The sequence below is a fragment of the Mixophyes fleayi genome, chromosome 3 (genome assembly GCF_038048845.1).
Source record: "Mixophyes fleayi isolate aMixFle1 chromosome 3, aMixFle1.hap1, whole genome shotgun sequence".
NCBI classification, from domain to species: domain Eukaryota; kingdom Metazoa; phylum Chordata; class Amphibia; order Anura; family Limnodynastidae; genus Mixophyes; species Mixophyes fleayi.
In genome coordinates, this window is record NC_134404.1 from 3,237,936 (window position 1) to 3,258,785 (window position 20,850).

At 44.4% G+C, this 20,850-nt stretch overlaps 1 protein-coding gene across 1 annotated transcript in view; it reads right to left on the reverse strand.

Annotated features, from left to right (window-relative positions):
• LOC142143309 (uncharacterized) overlaps positions 1-13,045 on the reverse strand; it is a 29,369-nt gene extending 16,324 nt beyond the window's left edge. Inside the window, exons 1-2 of the mRNA XM_075201036.1 lie at positions 12,907-13,045; positions 74-253 (exon numbers count right to left, since the gene is read on the reverse strand). Of these exons, the coding sequence (XP_075057137.1) occupies positions 74-253; positions 12,907-13,012 (286 nt within the window). The 5' untranslated portion in view covers positions 13,013-13,045. The remainder of the gene's footprint in view (positions 1-73; positions 254-12,906) is intronic.
• Positions 13,046-20,850: the final 7,805 nt, after the last annotated feature.

Genomic DNA, 20,850 nt, shown 5'->3' on the forward strand with positions numbered 1-20,850 from the left:
GTCAGCATTTTCATGGAACAATTACGCCCAAGATACTTTGTCATATGATGATTGTCAGCTTATGATCACTTACGTTCCAAAGGCAGCAGACAACGCAGTTTACATCCCGAGAAGCAACATTTCTTCTTCCCCTTGCAGAATTTGTCTGTCGCACAATCTGCCGTTTTGTTTACCCCAGGAGTGTCACACGTTGGGTAGTCCACATCTGCGGGACATGTCCCGAGTTTTTCAATAGGTAAGATGACACCAGGTCCTAAAAACCAACAATGTATTAATTTAGACTAAGATTTGCTACTGGGATAAACACCAATTATCAATGATCATAGGCTGTTACAGTAAATGAGGCAGATGGGCTTATAAGTGAACTTATATTATATTCATATATTATATCATATTCATGTTTACCAATCATAGACATTTACTCATGCAGTACCTTGATCAAGTTTAAACAATTAGTAAGATAGGGAGGTTGAAAATTTCAGGGTTTTATCAAACCTAACCTTTACACGTTTTGAAATGACAGCTATATCTGTCAGATGCATCTGTAATGAGGGGAGATGAGTCAGACAGCTGGATGGAAGTAAAATATTATCTTTAATTAAATTATTATACTTGTTTCCATATATTAACACAGTGCAGGACACGTACATGCAGATATGTAATATAAAATCCCCTCAGAACGTATGCAAAAAAAATTATATATAATAAATTAACAACTCAATACTATAATCAGTAATAAAACCGTGTTGTTGCTGTTGTATTTTTCCTTATTATTATCACCCTCGCTAACATCATGAATCAGGGGCTGCAATGAGACAGAGGTGGCTTGTGATTCACAATGTCTTTTACATTTATATTTCTTTCTTCATATACATCCATACATACACATATACATACTTACATACATACATACATACATACATACATCCATACATACATCCATCCATACATACATATATACATACATATATACATGCATACATAAATACATATATGCATACAAACACACATACATACAAATATACATGCATGCATACATACTACATGCATACATACATACATATATACATGCAAACATACATACATACATACATACATAAATACATACATACAGTCAAGTCCATAAATATTGGGACATCAACACAATTCTCATATTTTGGGCTCTTTATACCACCACAATGGATTTGAAATGAAACTAACAAGATGTGCTTTAACTGTAGACTTTCAGCTTTAATTTGAGGGTATTTACATCCAAATCAGGTGAACGGTGTAGGAATTACAACAGTTTCTATATGTGCCTCCCACTTTTTAAGGGACCAAAAGTAATGGGACAATCGACTCAAATCCTATTTCATGGACATGTGTGGGCTATTTCCTTATTATTTCATCATCAATTAAGCAGGTGAAAGGTCTGGAGTTGATTCTAGGTGTGACATTTGCATTTGTAATATGTTGTTGTCAACTCTCAATATGAGATCCAAAGAGCTGTCACTATCAGTGAAGCAAGCCATCATTAGGCTGAAAGATCAAAACAAACCCATCAGAGAGATAGCAAAAACATTAGGTGTGGCCAAATCAACTGTTTGGAACATTCTTAAAAAGAAAGAACGCACCGGAGAGCTCAGCAACACCAAAAAACACAGAAGACCATGGAAAACAAATGTAGTGGATGACAGAAATTTTTTTTCCCTGGTGAAGAAAAACCCCTTCACAACAGTTGGCCAAATCAAGAACACTCTCCAGGAGGTAGGTGTATATGTGTCAAAGTCAACAATCAAGAGAAGACTTCACAAGAGTGAATATTGAGGGTCCACCACAAGATTTAAACCATTTGTGAGCCACAAAAACAGGAAGACCAGATTAGAGTTTGGCAAACAACATCTAAAAAAGCCATTACAGTTCTGGAACAACATCCTATGGACAGAGAAGACAAAGATCAACTTGTTCCAGAGTGATGGGAAGAGAAGAGTATGGAGAAGGAAAGGAACTGCTCATGATCCAAAACTTACCACCTCATCAGTGAAGCATGGTGGTGGTAGTGTCATGGCGTGGGCATGTATGGCTGCCAATGGAACTGGTTCCCTTGTATTTATTGATGATGTGACTGCTGACAAAAGCAGCAGGATGAATTCTGAAGTGTTTCGGGCAATATAATCTGCTCATATTTAGTCAAATGCTTCAGAACTCATTGGACGGCGCTTCACAGTGCAGATGGACAATAGCCCGAAGCATACTGCAAAAGCAACCAAAGAGTTTTTTAAGGCAAGTGGAATGTTATGCAATGGCCAAGTCAATCACCTGACCTGAATCCGATTGAGAATGCATTTCACTTGATGAAGACAGAACTGAAAGGAAAATGCCCCAAGAACAAGCAGGAACTGAAGACATTTGCAGTAGAGGCCTGGCAGAGCATCACCAGGGATGAAACCCAGCATCTGGTGATGTCTATGCGTTCCAGACTTCAGGCTGTAATTGACTGCAAAGGACTTGCAACAAAGTATTAAAAAGTGAAAGTTTGATGTAGGATTGTTTAGTTTGTCCCATTACTTTTGGTCCCTTAAAAAGTGTGAGGCACATATAGAAACTGTTGTAATTCCTACACTGTTCACCTGATTTGGATGTAAATACCCTCAAATTAAAGCCATTGTGGTGATGTATAGAGCCCAAAATATGAGAATTGTGTCGATGTCTCAATATTTATGGACCTGACTGTATATACATACATATATAAGGCATGGCTTTTGCAAGGTTTTGCCATACAGATTATGTTCTGAACTGATAGGTACTGTCGTTACTATAATGAATGCTTTTATATATATAAATCGACATGTACACATTATGGCCTGATTCAGAGTTGGATGCAAACCGTATTTTTCGCTCCAAAGAGTCACACACAAAAAGAACATATTTTTGCCACATTCAGAGCAGATCAAGTTGCGTCCAGCTCTGATACATACAGGGGAAGGCTGGTAAATTTTAGACAGGGGGCAAGACTCTACACAGAAGCCTATTTTAAAGAACAAAAAATGCAGATGGACCAGTGACCCAGTCCAAGGTAGCCCAAGTCCCATAGTGAGTACAGTATTAGTGATATGGTATATATATATATATATATATATATATATATATATATATATATATATATATATACTAGCAGAATACCCGGCGTTGCCCGGGATTTAAAGAATGTTTATTTACAAAAATCAATCTAAATATTAAACATACATGTAAATATCATGTTAAAATTGGACCAGTAGAAGGTGAAAAGGGAAAATGTCAAACTGTATTTGAACTGTATATGATGGAACGAACCGATAAACAATTACTTCAAAACAGCTTAATAAACTATATTTCTCGTTTCTTCATTTGGGGCAAATACATACAAATTTCTTGGTGATCCAACTCTTGAGCACACAACGTAAAACTGTCCATGAGAAAAGCAAGGTGATTCCAAGTTGACTCCAGCTACATGTAAAGATTGTCCTTGGGCCTTATTGATAGACATGGCAAAAGCTAAACGAACTGGAAATTGTAGACGCTTAAATTGAAATGTCGGCATAAATCCCCGTTCAGCAACAATGCTCGTTGAGCCAAATGAAGTCATTTGAAAAGCAGAGTTGTACTGTCTGATGTTCTGAAGAAAATGTTTTGATGCATCCGTTTCATTGGCCATAAGTGACTTTAGTGGTTCTGGAGGTGTTTGAAGTACAGGCAACCTTACTTTTCCATTACAGCAACACATTCCTTTACTTTCGCCACTCCACTTCAGAGCACCACAATGAGGGCAGGCATGTTCCATCCTTCCAATGACAAAGCTTTCTGAAATAGCCGCTGCACTTACTGGATTGTAAACAAAAGCTGTACCTTGTAATTCTAAACTGGTAGATCTCATAGCAACTTGTCTTGTTCTTTCAGCTTCTAGCCTTGCATTTCTCTCATGCTCAGATTCTTCATCTCTGGCAACAGCATGAGCTGTACGATTACGTTCCCGCCTTGTAGTTCTCTCATGCTCAGATTCTGCAGCACTGGCAACAGCATGAGCTGTGCGATCAGCTTCCAGCCTAGCAGATCTTTCTTCTGGAGATTCCTTATCTCTGGCAACAGCATGAGATGTGCGATTACGTTTCCGCCTTGTATTTCTCGCTTGCTCAGATTCCTTAGCTCTGGCAACAGCATGAGCTGTGCGATCCGCTTTCAGCCTAGCAAATCGTTCTTCCGGAGATTCCTTAGCTCTGGCAACAGCATGAGCTGTGCGATCAGCTCATGCTGATCGCACAGCTCATGCAGGTCATGCAGGTCTTCTAAATCTTTGTTCTTGAGATTCCACTGTCCGAGAAGATTGTTTATTTTCCACTAACATTTTATTCCTTGTGGAATTGTTTTTATTTCCACCATATCTAGCTCTTTTCTTTCGTGGCATTTTATTATTTCAAGTTCATGCGTACCAGGAAAGAACAATAAAATATTAAAGAAGATAATATGTGCACAACTGCTAACACATTTGTAAAAGAAAAGAAAAATACATAGGAAGACAGAAGGACAGCAGTCTCCAGGCCTCAGCTAGAGCCACTGTTGCCATGGTGATGTGGCATCAACTTCCTGTATGCCATGAGGTTAGATAGTTATATGTGTAATGTGCAGTGATGAGCAGCAGGGGCCTCAGCTTTTGTTGGGGCTGCTGTTCTCATGGTGACGCTGTCACAGCCGCTTCCTCTTATTTTTCCGCCATGGCCCGAATTACCCGAGATCCTCCGCAGTGTTGAAAACTGTGGATTTGTATAGAAAGATAGAAGGACAGCAGTATATAGGCCTTACCTTGTTTTTGGGGCCACCGTTGCCTGGGATTTTAAGAATGAACCTGTAGAGATTTAAGTAATATGCTCCCACAATATTTGTTGTCAGATTAAAAGTCATATGTGTACCAAGTTTGGTGTAAATTGTTCCAGACATTCCAGAGTTATGGTCGTTTTCGATGATTTTTAGGTGTTACCCCCCTCGCCACCCCCACCCTTAGGAGTGCTAGGGGTGTCTTGCCCCCACAATATTTGTTGTCAGACTGTAAGTTATATGTGTACCAGGTTTGGTGTAAATTGTTCCAGACATTCCAGAGTTATGGTAGTTTTCGATGATTTTTAGGTGTTACCCCCCTCGCCACCCCCACCCTTAGGAGTGCTAGGGGTGTCTTGCCCCCACAATATTTGTTGTCAGACTGTAAGTCATATGTGTACCAGGTTTGGTGTAAATTGTTCCAGACATTCCAGAGTTATGGTCATTTTCGATGATTTTTAGGTGTAACCCCCCTTGTCACCCCCACCCCGTAATGAATTTAAATTTTAAATTTTTTTAGTTGCCTCCGTCATGTTTTAATACACTCGTATGCAAAATTTCATGATCTTCGCTTGAAAAATGTGGATTTGTATAGAAAGACAGACAGAAGGACAGAAGGACAAATTTTCTCTTTTATATATTAGATATATACCATATCACTAATACTGTACAGTGCATACCTGGCCTGGGTTATATCCATATTATTCTTCTGTCTCAGACACCCTTAAACCCATCATTCAAATATCTCTAGGACTTATCTTCACTGAGCTCATTTTATACATAATACAACAAATTGTATTTTTGCTCTGTAGTTTTCCTGCCCTCTTATATAATGTTTATTTCCTAATTCTCATGATATTTCTTTGTGTATCATGTTACGAGTCGCGGCGGTGCCCAGCTGCCGTGACTAACTTACCCACGTCCCGGCCGACGCTATGGCGACCGGGACGTCACTTCCGCCCAATACCTGGCCGTTGCCGGGGCAACGGATGGACGCTTCAGCGCTGCGTCTCGGCGGTGAGTAGCCGGGCGCATGCGCTTAATGGATTACTTGCCTGCGGGCTAATTAATTATTAGGTGCAAGGGGGCTGGATTCTGCCAGAGCTAGGCTCTGATTGGCTGGGCTTACTATTTAAGGCAATGAGGTCTGCTACCTTATTGCCGGTTATAGCTTCTGTGCTCCAGTCTGCTGACCTGCTTGTTCCTGTTCCTGTATCCTGATACCACTACTGATTTCCCGTGTATGAACCTTGGCTTTGAATTGGACTTTGCTTGTGTTTCCTGTGACCCTGATCTCTGGCCTGTTTACCATTTCTGCTATCCGCCTGTGACCCCTGACCTCAGCTTGTTCACCGATACTGTTGTCTGCTGCCGGCATTTGACCTCTGCGTGGACCTCACTCCTCTTGCCTGGGTTCTCCCCAGCCGGTACACACTTCACGACCCTCTGTCAGTCTGCGGCCCAGTCTGTTCCCACCATCAGGGGCTCCAGTGAACACCTGATTGGCAGAGTAGATTCCGGGTTGTGTTGTGCCGGCTGGAGGGGATCCTAACATTATAAACGGCCAACTCACGGAGACGAGGTTGGAATTGATGCAAGTGGATCCACACCGTCTTCGGCACAAGCCCTAGCAGCCCATGTTGAGTCCTTGTATCAGATGATCCAGGGATTGGCTGAGCGTCTGTCTGTTCAGGAAGAAGCCGCAAAAACTTCACAACCCTCTCCGAGTTCCACCTGTGAACCTAAGATGAATTTGCCGGATCGCTTCTCTGGAAATAGATCCCTGTTTCGGAATTTCAGTGAGAGCTGCAAGCTCTATTTCCGGTTGAGACCTCTCTCCTACGGGTCAGAGCATCAAAGAGTCGGGATTATCATTTCCCTCCTACAAGGTGACCCCCAGTCCTGGGCCTTTTCTTTGCCACAGACCAGTCCTGCCATGCAGTCCATAGACGCTTTCTTTGAGGCATTGGGTCTACTATATGATGACCCGGATCGAGTGGCCTCCACGGAAGCTCATCTACGGGCCTTGAAACAAGGCCGGCGGTCGGCAGAAGAATACTGCGCTGAATTCCGTAGGTGGTCATCTGATAGTGGATGGAATGATCCCGCCTTAGGTAGTCAGTTCCGTCTCGGCCTATCAGAACAGATCAAAAACTCTTTGGTGCAATACCCATCTCCTACATCTCTGGAGGATCTGATGCACCTCTCCATCAAAATCGACAGGAGGTTTAAAGAGCGGAAAACCGAAAAGGAGACATCATCACCTCCATCCGCCTTCGTTCCTGTTTCCACGGATGGTAAGGAACCGATGCAATTAGGGGCATATCGTCTTTCCCCTGAGGAAAAAGTCAGGAGACAATTACAAGGCCTATGTCTCTATTGTGGCATAAAAGGCCACTTTTCCCGTTCCTGCCCAAATAAGCCAGGAAAAGAGCATGCCTAGGGAACGAGGAGAGAGTTCACCTAGGTCTGCAGATTGTTTCCCCGAAAAATGCGGTTTTGATTCCTGCACAGCTCATGTTCAGTGCTCGTTCTGTAAAACTATCGGCCTTCATTGACAGTGGAGCTGCTGGCAACTTCCTTGACATCGAGTTTGCCCGCTATGCTGGGATTCCGCGGATTAAACTCCAATCTGCCATTACGGTATGTGGCTTAGACGGTAGTCCGTTGCCAGGCGGCAAGATTACTTGGGAGACCCCACCACTACAGTTGAACATTGGCGCTCTCCATTCGGAATCCATAGTCTTCCGTCTTATCGAATGTCCGTTGGTTCCGTTAATTCTGGGCCACCCCTGGCTATCACGCCATAACCCCGTCATGGATTGGGTAAAAGGAGAAATTGTCCAGTGGAGCCCTCATTGTACACAGTCTTGCTTGACACTACCTCTGCGTGTGATTCAGTCTATTCCGGAGCAGCTCCCTTCACAGTATCATGACTACCGGGATGTTTTCTCCAAAAACGCTGCTGACACTCTACCACCGCACCGGGATTTCGACTGCGCTATTGAGCTCATTCCGGTCTCCAAATTACCCAAGGGACGCTTGTACTCTCTCTCCGGTCCAGAGACCAAATCCATGCAAGAGTATATTGACGAAAACTTGGAAAAAGGCTTCATCAGGCCATCCAAGTCCCCAGTAGGAGCCGGGTGCTTCTTTGTATCCAAGAAGGATGGCGGACTCAGACCATGTGTTGATTATCGAGGGCTGAACCTTATTACGGTTAAGAACACCTATCCCCTTCCTCTCATCTCCGTACTTTTTGATCAACTAAGAGGGGCAACTATCTTCACAAAAATTGATCTTCGTGGTGCCTATAATCTCATACGTATTAGAGCAGGTGATGAGTGGAAGACGGCATTCAACACGCTCTCGGGCCACTACGAATATCTGGTCATGCCGTTTGGCCTTAATAATGCTCCTGCTGTATTCCAGGATTTGATTAATGAGGTGTTACGTGAGTTCCTGGGACACTTTGTTGTTGTCTACTTAGATGACATCCTCATATATTCAAAATCATTGTCTGTGCACCAGGGTCATGTCAGACAAGTCCTACAGATATTGCGGGAACATCACCTCTACGCTAAACTCGAAAAATGCGAGTTCGAGGTCCAGAAGGTATCCTTCTTGGGCTATGTAATCTCCTCAGAAGGTTTCTCCATGGACCCAACCAAGGTCCAGGCAATCCTGGATTGGGTACAACCGAATAACCTCAAGGCGGTCCAGAGATTCGCCAATTATTACAGGAGATTTATTGGCGGTTTCGCGGATATCGTGGCTCCTATCGTCACCTTGACCCGCAAAGGAAGTGATCCAGCTGTTTGGTCGCAACAGGCAATAACTGCATTCGAAACCCTGAAGAAAGCTTTTGTGTCTGCTCAGATCCTCAGACATCCGGATCCTAAAGGAACCGTTTATTCTTGAGGTAGATGCCTCTGACGTCGGTGCTGGGGCCATCTTGTCACAAAAAGATCCCCAGACCCACCGCTTACATCCATGTGCCTTTTTTTCCCGTCAGTTCTCCTCAGCGCAAAACAACTATGACGTGGGAAACCGAGAATTGCTGGCAATTAAATGGGCCTTTGAGGAATGGCGACACTGGTTGGAAGGCGCTGCACACCAGATCTCCATCATAACGGATCATAAGAATCTGCAATATATACAGTCAGCCAAACGTCTGAACGCTCGACAGGCTCTTTGGTCGCTGTTCCTTACTCGGTTTAACTTTGTTATCACCTATCGTCCTGGTTCTAAGAATATTCAAGCAGACGCCCTGTCCAGAAGTTTCCTGGCACATCATGCTCCGGTCACTAGCCCAGAACCTATTGTTCCTGTGTCTATGATCCATGCCGGATTAACTCAGGATTTGAGCTGTACCTTACAAAGGTTCCAGAGGTTAGCTCCTTATAATACTCCGGTAGGATGTTTGTTTGTGCCTGTTCATCTAAGAAAGGCAGTCCTTACTGAAGCATACAATAGTCAGTCTGCCGGACACCCTGGAGTCTTCAAAACATTGGAAATCCTTTCCCGCACTGTATGGTGGCCATCACTGTCTGCCGACGTCAAGAGTCACGTCTTGTCTTGTGAAGTTTGTGCCAGGAACAAAGTTCCCAGGACTCGCCCGGTTGGTCAGTTGGTTCCGTTGGCCACTCCTGCAAAGCCTTGGACACATTTGCCCATGGATTTTATCGTTGATTTACCACCTTCTGCAGGTCACAATACCATTTGGGTCGTGGTAGACCGCTTCAGCAAAATGGCACATTTCATTCCATTAACCCGGCTTCCTACTGCTCGAGATCTAGCCATTCTCTTCATACAACATATTTTCCGTCTCCATGGACTTCCTTCTGATATCGTTTCTGATCGTGGATCACAATTCATTGCACAATTCTGGAAATCCTTCTGTACCCTACTCGGAATTAAAATCAGCTTGTCATCTGCATACCACCCTCAGTCAAACGGGCAAACCGAAAGGGTTAACCAGGCCTTAGAGCAATTTTTAAGATGCTACACATCAGAATTCCATGATAACTGGTCCTCCTTGTTACCCTGGGCGGAGTTTGCTTGTAATAACTCGTGCCACTCATCCACCAAAGTCTCTCCATTTTTTTGCAATTATGGCTTTCACCCCAGATCCAACTCCTTATACTCACTCAAATCTGCTGGTATCCAGGAGATCCGCTCCACTGTCAGAGACCTCAGACTTATCTGGACGAAGGTACACTCATCTTTGAGACGAGCTTCCTTTGCTGCCAAAAAAATTTCTGATCGCCACCGTACCATCTGCTCTCTCAAGGTGGGCCAGAAAGTATGGCTCTCTACAAAAAATATCAAGCTCAGACAGCCTTGCAAAAAGTTGGGCCCTAAGTTCATCGGACCATTCTCCATTATCAAGAAGGTTAATTCTGTAGCATTCAGGTTAAAAATTCCGGTTTCGTTAAGGATCCCCAACACATTTCATTGTTCATTGTTGAAGCCGGTACTGTATCCGAGCCAATCTTCAAGTGTGCCTGGGAGAAGTTCGAATGGACCACGGAGATATGTGGTCCAAAGGATCCTAGATTCCAAAAGAGTGCAAGGGCAGGTGCACTTCCTGGTGCAGTGGAGGAACCGCAGGTTAGAAGAGCGGTCTTGGGTTCCGCGGAGACAACTCCATGCCCCTAAGCAATTGAAGGAGTTTTTCAAGAGATTCCCAAGAAAACCGGGATGTCGGGGTCCCTCGACCCCTCCTCAAGGGGGGTACTGTTACGAGCCACGGCGGTGCCCAGTCGCAGCGACTCACTTACACACGTCCCGGCCGTCGCTATGGCGATCAGGACGTCACTTCCGCCCATAACCCGCCCGTTGCCAGGGCAACGGATGGACGCTTCAGCACTGTGTCTCGGCGGTGAGTAGCCAGGCGCATGCGCTTAATGGATTACTTGCCTGTGGGCTAATTAATTATTAGGTGCAAGGGGGCTGGATTCTAACAGGGCTAGGCTCTGATTGGCTGGGCTTACTATTTACCCAGCCGGTACACACTTCACGACCCTCTGTCAGTCTGCGGCCCAGTCTGTCCCCACCATCAGGGGCTCCAGTGAACACCTGATTGGCAGAGTAGATTCCGGGTTGTGTTGTGCCGGCTGGAGGGGTTCCTAACATATCACACATCAGATAACACCGTCCATCCCCACAATGCTACAAATCTCCCTCTCCCCCACCATACATGTCCCTATAATCTTACTACACTAACCCATAGTACCGCACCATGTGTAACTCTCCACCCAGAACACCCAGGTACTGGAAGCAGCACTCCACGTCATGTGTAACTCTCCACCCAGAACACCCAGGTACTGGAGGCAGCACTCCACGTCATGTGTAACTCTCCACCCAGAACACCCAGGTACTGGAAGCAGCACTCCACGTCATGTGTAACTCTCCACCCAGAACACCCAGGTACTGGAGGCAGCACTCCACGTCATGTGTAACTCTCCACCCAGAACACCCAGGTACTGGAAGCAGCACTCCACGCCATGCTGTAACTCTCATTCCAGAACACCCAGGTACTGGAAGCAGCACTCCACGCCATGCTGTAACTCTCCACCCAGAACACCCAGGTACTGGAAGCAGCACTCTACACCATGCTGTAACTCTCCACCCAGGACACCCAGGTACTGGAAGCAGCACTCCACGCCATGCTGTAACTCTCCACCCAGAACACCCAGGTACTGGAAGCAGCACTCCACGGCATGCTGTAACTCTCCACCCAGAACACCCAGGTACTGGAAGCAGCACTCCACGCCATGCTGTAACTCTCCACCCAGAACACCCAGGTACTGGAAGCAGCACTCCACGCCATGCTGTAACTCTCCACCCAGAACACCCAGGTACTGGAAGCAGCGCTCCACGCCATGCTGTAACTCTCCACCCAGAACACCCAGGTACTGGAAGCAGCACTCCACGCCATGTGTAACTCTCCACCCAGAACACCCAGGTACTGGAAGCAGCGCTCCATGGCACTGATGGTCACTTTGTTGTAGAATTACTAGGTGGAGTACATCGTGCTTGTAGCACACACACAAACCCTCTCATACAGAAGCCACAGACATTCTATTCAGTCTTTAGAGCTGACAGTCTTGATGTTGTTCTAATTAATCTTTCTGCCCCCACTCAACAACTCACCTTTATTATAACAGAAAAGATAAAAATGATCCATATCACATCTGTGCATTCCTTACTGTCCACGTCCCTTGTTGGATTTTGGTGAAAACTTTATATAAGTCATTTGTCTTTCAACCACTAACATCCCTTGTGTCTAAAGAGAGACCTCTGCCTCCTACACTTACCCCCTCTTGTCCAGGTTTCGCCGCTTAACATATCTGATAGTGATAATCACCTTCTGACTGACTATGATGTGACATATCCGCCATGGGTGTGGGGTGTTCAGTACATATGGGCCCATGAGTCAGGGGGTGCACAACATTATCTTCACTTATTGTCCACCCCACACCCTCTGTCCTTGTGTTCTCCTTCTACTATTGCTTCAAGCATTGTACCTCTCGGTCTGCTTCCCATGGACATTACCATCACTCTCACACACTGCCCTGTATATAACTTGTTCTGCATTACCAAGTTATCTGTGTGTAACTAGTCGTTATCTGGTCTATGTATAATTATGTTTAGTCTAGTTATATATTATGTGGATTTCAGTCTGTGTATTATATACTACTGTAAATTTAATGTACTGAGGCTACTTGAAAAAGATGAGAGTTTAGAGAACAGAGCTGAGCACTGTGGTATCAGTACCCACACTGGAGGTAATACAGTACATACATTGTAGTCTTACAGTCATCCTTTATACTCTATACATTATTTGATGGGAAACTCATTTACAAACAGTGCAATTAGCCATTAAGTATGAAAAGACAGAATCTCAGCTCAGCAGTAAAGATAATAATCTGCCTTTAGCATAATAACTGTATAAAGAATATTGTCAGACACCAGAACTGGTGACTAATACGTGCAGATAGATACAAGCTGTGCAGTGTAATTGTCACACTAGAGGAATCAATTACAGTATTATCACTGTCCTATAATACTTACCAGGTTTTAGCTCAGACTTAGGTGGTTCTGTAGTTGCTGCATCAATTGCTGAGGAGCCGACATAACACAGGATGAGAACCAGGAGGGAGCCAGTAACTGGAGACATGTCTGAGTACTGGAGATGTGTATGAGACTAAATGCTGGGTGTCTTATAGTAACCAGACAAGGAAGGAGGAAGGGAGAGACAGAGAACACAACGTACAATGTCAATTTTTATTTCACAATATTTATTTCTCATTGACGTCAGAACAAGTGTAAATATCTTTGTGTGTGCGTATATATATATATACAGAAGCACACATGCACACTTGGGTTTGACTAGGTTGCCTCTCCATATAATAGAAACATATCCTGTCACTACTAGTAAACATAACACTATATACTGTTAATAGGGCGGTCTGACATAAAGAAGCTCTACTAGTAAACATAACACTATAAACTGTTAATAGAGCGGTCTGACATAAAGAAGTACTACTAGTAAACATAACACTATATACTGTTAAAAGGGCGCTCTGATATAAAGAAGCACTACTAGTAAACATAACACTATATACTGTTAATAGGGCGGTCTGACATAAAGAAGCTCTACTAGTAAACATAACACTATAAACTGTTAATAGAGCGGTCTGACATAAAGAAGTAGTACTAGTAAACAGTTCACTGTGTATGCTCTTCGTTCCACACAATACCTTAAATCATAACACCAACTTATATAGAATAAAGACAGGGAGACTAGAGTAAAGTGGCACTAAAAACTGTTTTATTATAACCTATTAAACCCTGGTGGCGGAGAAAGGGCACTGGAGATCAGTTCCAGCGATACCTAACCAAGCGTGGACATGGCAATATAGCCTTAAGTCCACCCACTTCTCTCATAACCCCACTGCTTGGCCGACCCTAACCTGGCATCAGAGTAAACTGCACCACACCTTACTACTCACTCCCCCTCCCTCACTGAGCCGGGCGAGGCCCCTCCCCATGGAAGAGACAAGAGTAACCGAATTGCCTTGTAAGGGGACAGATACCTGCGACCAATCACGATAGGGCCGTCTATATCAGCCGCTGATCGCAGTGCCTTCCTCCCACGCTGCTGGCCCTAGAGGCCAAGCAGCCCGCCACCACCAAAACCGAGCACTCTCCTCACCTCCAAATCAATGCTCTCCATAAAAATACGCAACCCCTTGTCCGAGAGGTGCACATTGTCTCTTCTATAAAGATCAACTCTATCGACTGTAATCTCAGGGTGATCTACCACAAAACCGCCAAGGGACCTAATGACCTTCCGCAGCGCACTATTGAGTTTCCGCTCCATTACCAGAATCTTTTTAACCGGGATCTGTGATCTCCATGACAGCCTCGGGATCATATCGGACCAACCCAGAACAATTGTTGGCCATGTCTTGTTAATGTAGTGCAGATCTTCTCTCATTCTTATAATTAGCTCCAGGGACTTACCCTTACCCAGGTCATTCCCCCCAAGGTGGATCACTAAGATGTCAGGGGCTCCCCACCGTTCAATCAACTGTCTTAACCAGGGCAATAAACTACTCCATTCTAAACCCCGTTTTCCTAACCAGTACACCCGGCTATCTCCTATCCTGTTAAACTTCGTCTGAACCCCTGTGTGGTTGGCTGCCCAAAAAATGTAAGAATGCCTGATGATCCAGATATCTCTCGCAGTAACAACAGCATCTAAAAAAGAGATACATGTTAAGCACTGCAAACCATACCGGACCATCACACACAGCACGAAAGGTGCACTTAGAATATCTGACACAGGCAGCTTATCATCTGGGCCTGGAGTATAGCTGGCAAAGGAAAATGAAAAGGGGAGGAACGGATATGGGTAGGGGTAAGTTACTCACACGAAGGTGAAACCCGATCAAACCCCAGAGGCACACCACTAATCAGGCCTCCGGAGAAGCCAAGTAAGCTCCAAAACCCTGTGATCCTGAAGCATCCGTGAATAGTTCAAGGGTAGCGTTGTTTACCGGAGGGGTGGGCCAGATTCTTTTACCGTTAAAATCTTGTAGAAATCTCTGCCATACTTGAAGGTCATCTCTAATTTCCTGCGACAGCCGGACCGCTGCCTGGGGTTTACTCTTTCCCGCTAATGCTCTTTGCAGTTTACGACAGAAAACCCTGCCCATTGGAATCACTCTGCACGCAAAGTTAAAAAGCCCCAGAAGTGACTGAACCTTTTTTAAAGACATGTAGGGGGAGAGAAGCGTGAGCCTAATCGCCTCACCCAATTTCCTCAACTTATCCTCCGGGAGCCTACAACAACCAACTTCCGAGTCAATCTCGATGCCCAGAAAAGCTAAACAATGGGTGGGACCCTCTGTCATGTCGCTTGCAATGGGCACACCCATGACCGTAAAAAGGGCCTTTGTTGATTGTAAAACCTCTAAACAAATGCTGGACTTATCTGGACCGATAATTAGAAAATCATCTAGGTAGTGCGCAATCCCCCTGTGTCCGGTTCCAGCCTGAATGCACCAGTGGAGAAAGCTGCTGAATTTCTCGAAAAGGGCACATGAAATGGAACATCCCATGGGCAGGCAGTGGTCGACGTAAAAATCACCACGGTGTCTAAAACCCATAAACTGGAACGATTCAGGATGGAGCGGCAACAGGCGGAAAGCTGACTCAATGTCAATCTTGGCCATAAGATCCCCCTCCCCACAATCCTGTACGAGAGCAAGGGCATCCTCAAATGACTGATACTGGACAGCACTAACTGCCGGGTCTATGGCGTCATTTATCGATTCGCCTAAAGGGTAGGAGAGGTGTTGGATGAGTCTAAACTTTCCCTCTGCTTTTTTGGGCACCACACCCACCGGGGACACCACCAAATTGGGAATGGGTACTTTCCGGAAAGGGCCTAACATCCGGCCTAAACGAACTTCCTTGTTAATTTTTTGTATGGCCTAATGCCATACAGTAATGCCTCGTTCTCAACTCTCCCAGAATCCCCGGCTCGCGCAGCTATATCAGGACCGAGGGCCAAACGTGGCTTAACAGGTCGCTTCCCCACTAAATGTGTCTGCAAGAGCTTAATTAGTTTGCAAGGCTTCTGACCCGAACCCGAGGACTACTCGCTAGTCGTAGACTTTGGTGGGCTAACATCACGTACTTTGTGTGTATTAGGGGAAATGATCTCACCTTTTTCCCCTGTAGCCTCGACCTCCATTCCGGCTTCTGCCGCCTCCTCCACCCCCAGCCGTTCTTGCGTCCCTGCTGTAGTTGGTCCTCTTGTGGAATCTGCCACGCCTGGCGATACACTCCCGACTGCCGCTCCCGGTTCGTCGTGTAAAGCCCTCTGGTCTCGTCGTGCCGAATCGTGACCCTGTGAAGCTGAGAACAGAACATCGTGAGCTTCTGTCAAATTCAAACTGGTATTCCCTAAAACCCTGGGGTTTGGCGGGGTACCACAACGTGTAACACAAATGGATGAAGCAACTGGTCTGCCCTGAGGGGCCTCGCGAAACTCTGTCTCGCCACTCCCAGACCCTAGGTCCCATCCCCTTCCAGCTAATGGAGTGAAACCCGTACTTGTGCCTACCTCCCTGCCCCTCTGGCCACTCCACTCACCGTAACGTGCCCGAGGGTACCTACACTCTGTTCTCTTCAAGCCATGGTGATATTCAACCACCCGCTCGCTTACCTGGTCAGTTAAGGGGCCATAACCCTCATCATCCAAACCCCTGATCCTTTGCCTTGGGTATATCCGCACCTGGCTCTCCGCATCATGACCGCTATAAGGGAGGGAGGTCAATTGGTGCCGTTGGACTCGGCTTACCCCTTGACCCGTCTGACCTCCGAACAAAATTTCCTCCCCTTCGTTTGCCCCTACAAATCCCCTGGCTCCCCAGTCACCTCGTGCTCCCACCGGGCCTTGGATCCACCTCCCCGTAGTGTTAGCCCTGTTTTGGGCAACAGAAACTCTTCTTTCTGCCCTAAACTCCTCCCCTCCAGACGCCGGCGGATACATTGATCTGCGGGCTGAATTTACGGGCGCTGAACTTGATACCCATGCTGATCCAATTATACTGGTGGATAAAAAGGGGCTGGGGGGAAAATATAATTGGTGTGGGGCAGGATTAAAAACCTCTCTTTCCCTCTGACTGCCAGGCAGCCCGGGAGGGGTTAATGGCAATACTGAACCTGAGCTAAGACGAGAAACCTTCCCTGCTCCCACTAGTGGCCTGCTGCCGGGAACTGCACCTACTTCTCCTAAACGCCCAGGAGTAGGGGGAGTCCATGCCCCCTGCTCCTCTACACTCAGTGCCCCACTTTTGGGAACGTTCTGACCCCCCGCAGCTAGACTGCTGATGTCCACCGCTGACAGCCCGGCTCCAGCAACGGGAGTAGACTCCCGCACTGAGGCACGGGATCTGCGCATGCGCGGCGCACCCGACGGTTAATTGTAAACCGCCGCGCCGCGCCCGCTGGACTGTCTCCTGCCCCGGGTCCCCGGGACAGGAGTGGAAGTGGCCACCCCTCGCCCAGCATCCCGACGGCGGGGAGCACTGGCCATGCCCCCGCCGCCGCTTAAAGCGACGCCAGCACCCGCAGCCCCATCCCCAAGATGGCGACTAACATCGCCGGGGGATGGGGAGCGTAAATGGGCCGGCCGCACAGAAACCCTCCTTGGACAGGGCATTGCTGAAAATTAAATCTAAACTAACGGGGGCACGAAAATAAAGCAATGAAACGAAATTACAGTGGAAAGAAACAGAGAAAGGAGGCGGGGGAGGGGGGGGTTAGAGAAGGGAGATAAAAAGACTGGAAAAATAGAAGTAGAAAATGAAATAAAAACAAGGGGAAAAAAAACAATGTTTATTAGCAAAAGCAAGAAACACAAGAAACAAGCAAAAATAGGGGGAACAAAATGCAAACAGATAAATAAACAATTGCTATAAATCCTTATCTGCTCGACGTCTTCTGTCCCAGGATTCTGCAAGCCGAGTGACTACTCCCAGGAAATGTATCACCTACAAAGCCACCCTTACCTCCCCTCCACATCCTTGTCCAACCCACTTCCCAACCTTAACTCTTTCAGGCAAGTGTAAACACGAATGCAACACTGTCACTATTTAATTTCACTCGTCTAAAAGGGGACTCTCTCTTACGAAACATAACACTATATACTGTTAATAGGGTGGTCTGACATAAAGAAGTACTACTAGTAAACATAACACTATATACTGTTAATAGGGCGCTCTGATATAAAGAAGTAATACTAGTAAACATAACACTATATACTGTTAATAGGGTGGTCTGACATAAAGAAGCACTACTAGTAAACATAACACTATCTACTGTTAATAGGGTGGTCTGTCATAAAGAAGCTCTACTAGTAAACATAACACTATATACTGTTAATAGGACGGTCTGACATAAAGAAGCACTACTAGTAAACATAACACTACTATATACTGTTAATAGGGAGGTCTGACATAAAGAAATACTACTAGTAAACATAAAACTATATACTGTTAATAGGGTGGTCTGACATAAAGAAGCACTACTAGTAAACATAACACTATATACTGTTAATAGGACGGTCTGACATAAAGAAGCACTACTAGTAAACATAACACTATATACTGTTAATAGGGTGTTCAGACATAAAGAAGCACTACTAGTAAACATAACACTATATACTGTTATTAGGACGGTCTGACATAAAGAAGTACTACTAGTAAACATAACACTATATACTGTTTATAGGGCGGTCTGTCATAAAGAAGCACTACTAGTAAACATAACACTATATACTGGCAATAGGGCGGTCTGACATAAAGAAGTACTAATAGTAAACATAACACTATATACTGTTAATAGAGCGGTCTGACATAAAGAAGTAATACTAGTAAACATAACACTATATACTGTTAATAGGACGGTTTGACATAAAGAAGCACTACTAGTAAACATAACACTATATACTGTTAATAGGGTGGTCTGACATAAAGAAGTACTACTAGTAAACATAACACTATAAACTGTTAATAGGGTGGTCTGACATAAAGAAGTAATACTAGTAAACATAACACTATATACTGTTAATAGGGCGGTCTGACATAAAGAAGTACTACTAGTAAACATAACACTATATACTGTTAATAGGGCGGTCTGACATAAAGAAGCTCTACTAGTAAACATATCACTATATACAGTTAATAGGGCGCTCTGATATAAAGAAGTAATACTAGTAAACATAACACTATATACTGTTAATAGGGTGGTCTGACATAAAGAAGCACTACTAGTAAACATAACACTATATACTGTTAATAGGGCGCTCTGATATAAAGAAGTAATACTAGTAAACATAACACTATATACTGTTAATAGGGCGGTCTGTCATAAAGAAGCTCTACTAGTAAACATAACACTATATACTGTTAATAGGGTGGTCTGACATAAAAAAGTACTACTAGTAAACATAACACTATATACTGTTAATAGGGTGGTCTGACATAAAGAAGCACTACTAGTAAACATAACACTATATACTGTTAATAGGACGGTCTGACATAAAGAAGCACTACTAGTAAAAATAACACTATATACTGTTTATAGGGCGGTCTGTCATAAAGAAGCACTACTAGTAAACATAACACTATATACTGTTAATAGGGTGGTCTGACATAAAGAAGTACTACTAGTAAACATAACACTATATACTGTTAATAGGGTGGTCTGACATAAAGAAGTACTACTAGTAAACATAACACTATATACTGTTAATAGGGTGGTCTGACATAAAGAAGCACTACTAGTAAACATAACACTATATACTGTTAATAGGGTGGTCTGACATAAAGAAGTACTACTAGTAAACATAACACTATATACTGTTAATAGGACGGTCTGACATAAAGAAGCACTACTAGTAAACATAACACTATATACTGTTAATAGGGTGGTCAGACATAAAGAAGCACTACTAGTAAACATAACACTATATACTGTTAATAGGGCGGTCTGACATAAAGAAGTACTACTAGTAAACATAACACTATATACTGTTAATAGAGCGGTCTGACATAAAGAAGTAATACTAGTAAACATAACACTATATACTGTTAATAGGGCGGTCTGACATAAAGAAGTACTACTAGTAAACATAACACTATATACTGTTAATAGGACGGTCTGACATAAAGAAGCTCTACTAGTAAACATAACAATATATACTGTTAATAGGGAGGTCTTACATAAAGAAGCACTACTAGTAAACATAACACTATATACTGTTAATAGGGCGAGTCTGACATAAGAAGTACTACTAGTAAACATAACACTATATACTGCTAATAGGGCGGTCTGACATAAAGAAGCACTACTAGTAAACATAACACTATATACTGTTAATAGAGCGGTCTGACATAAAGAAGTAATACTAGTAAACATAACACTATATACTGTTAATAGGGCGGTCTGACATAAAGAAGTACTACTAGTAAACATAACACTATATACTGTTAATCGGGCGGTCTGACATAAAGAAGCACTACTAGTAAACATAACAATATATACTGTTAATAGGGCGGTCTGACATAAAGAAGCTCTACTAGTAAACATAACACTATATACTGTTAATAGGGTGATCTGAAATAAAGAAGTACTACTAGTAACCACATACTTGCCAACTCTCCCGGATTGTCCGGGAGACTCCCGCATTTTGCGAGAGTCTCCCGGACGAGTGTGGCAATCTCCCTGATACGAAGGGGGAAAAAATTAGTTTAAACGCCGCGATTCACCCGGAATCGCGGCGTTTAGCCCCGCCCCCACTGTAAAATGACGCGATTTGCGTCATTCCGTCACGGGGGCGGGGCCAAAATGACGCGATTTCGCAGCCCCGCCCCCTGCACGCCCACGTCCCAGCCGGCATCTCCCGGAAAAAATAAATAAAATGTTGGCAAGTATGAG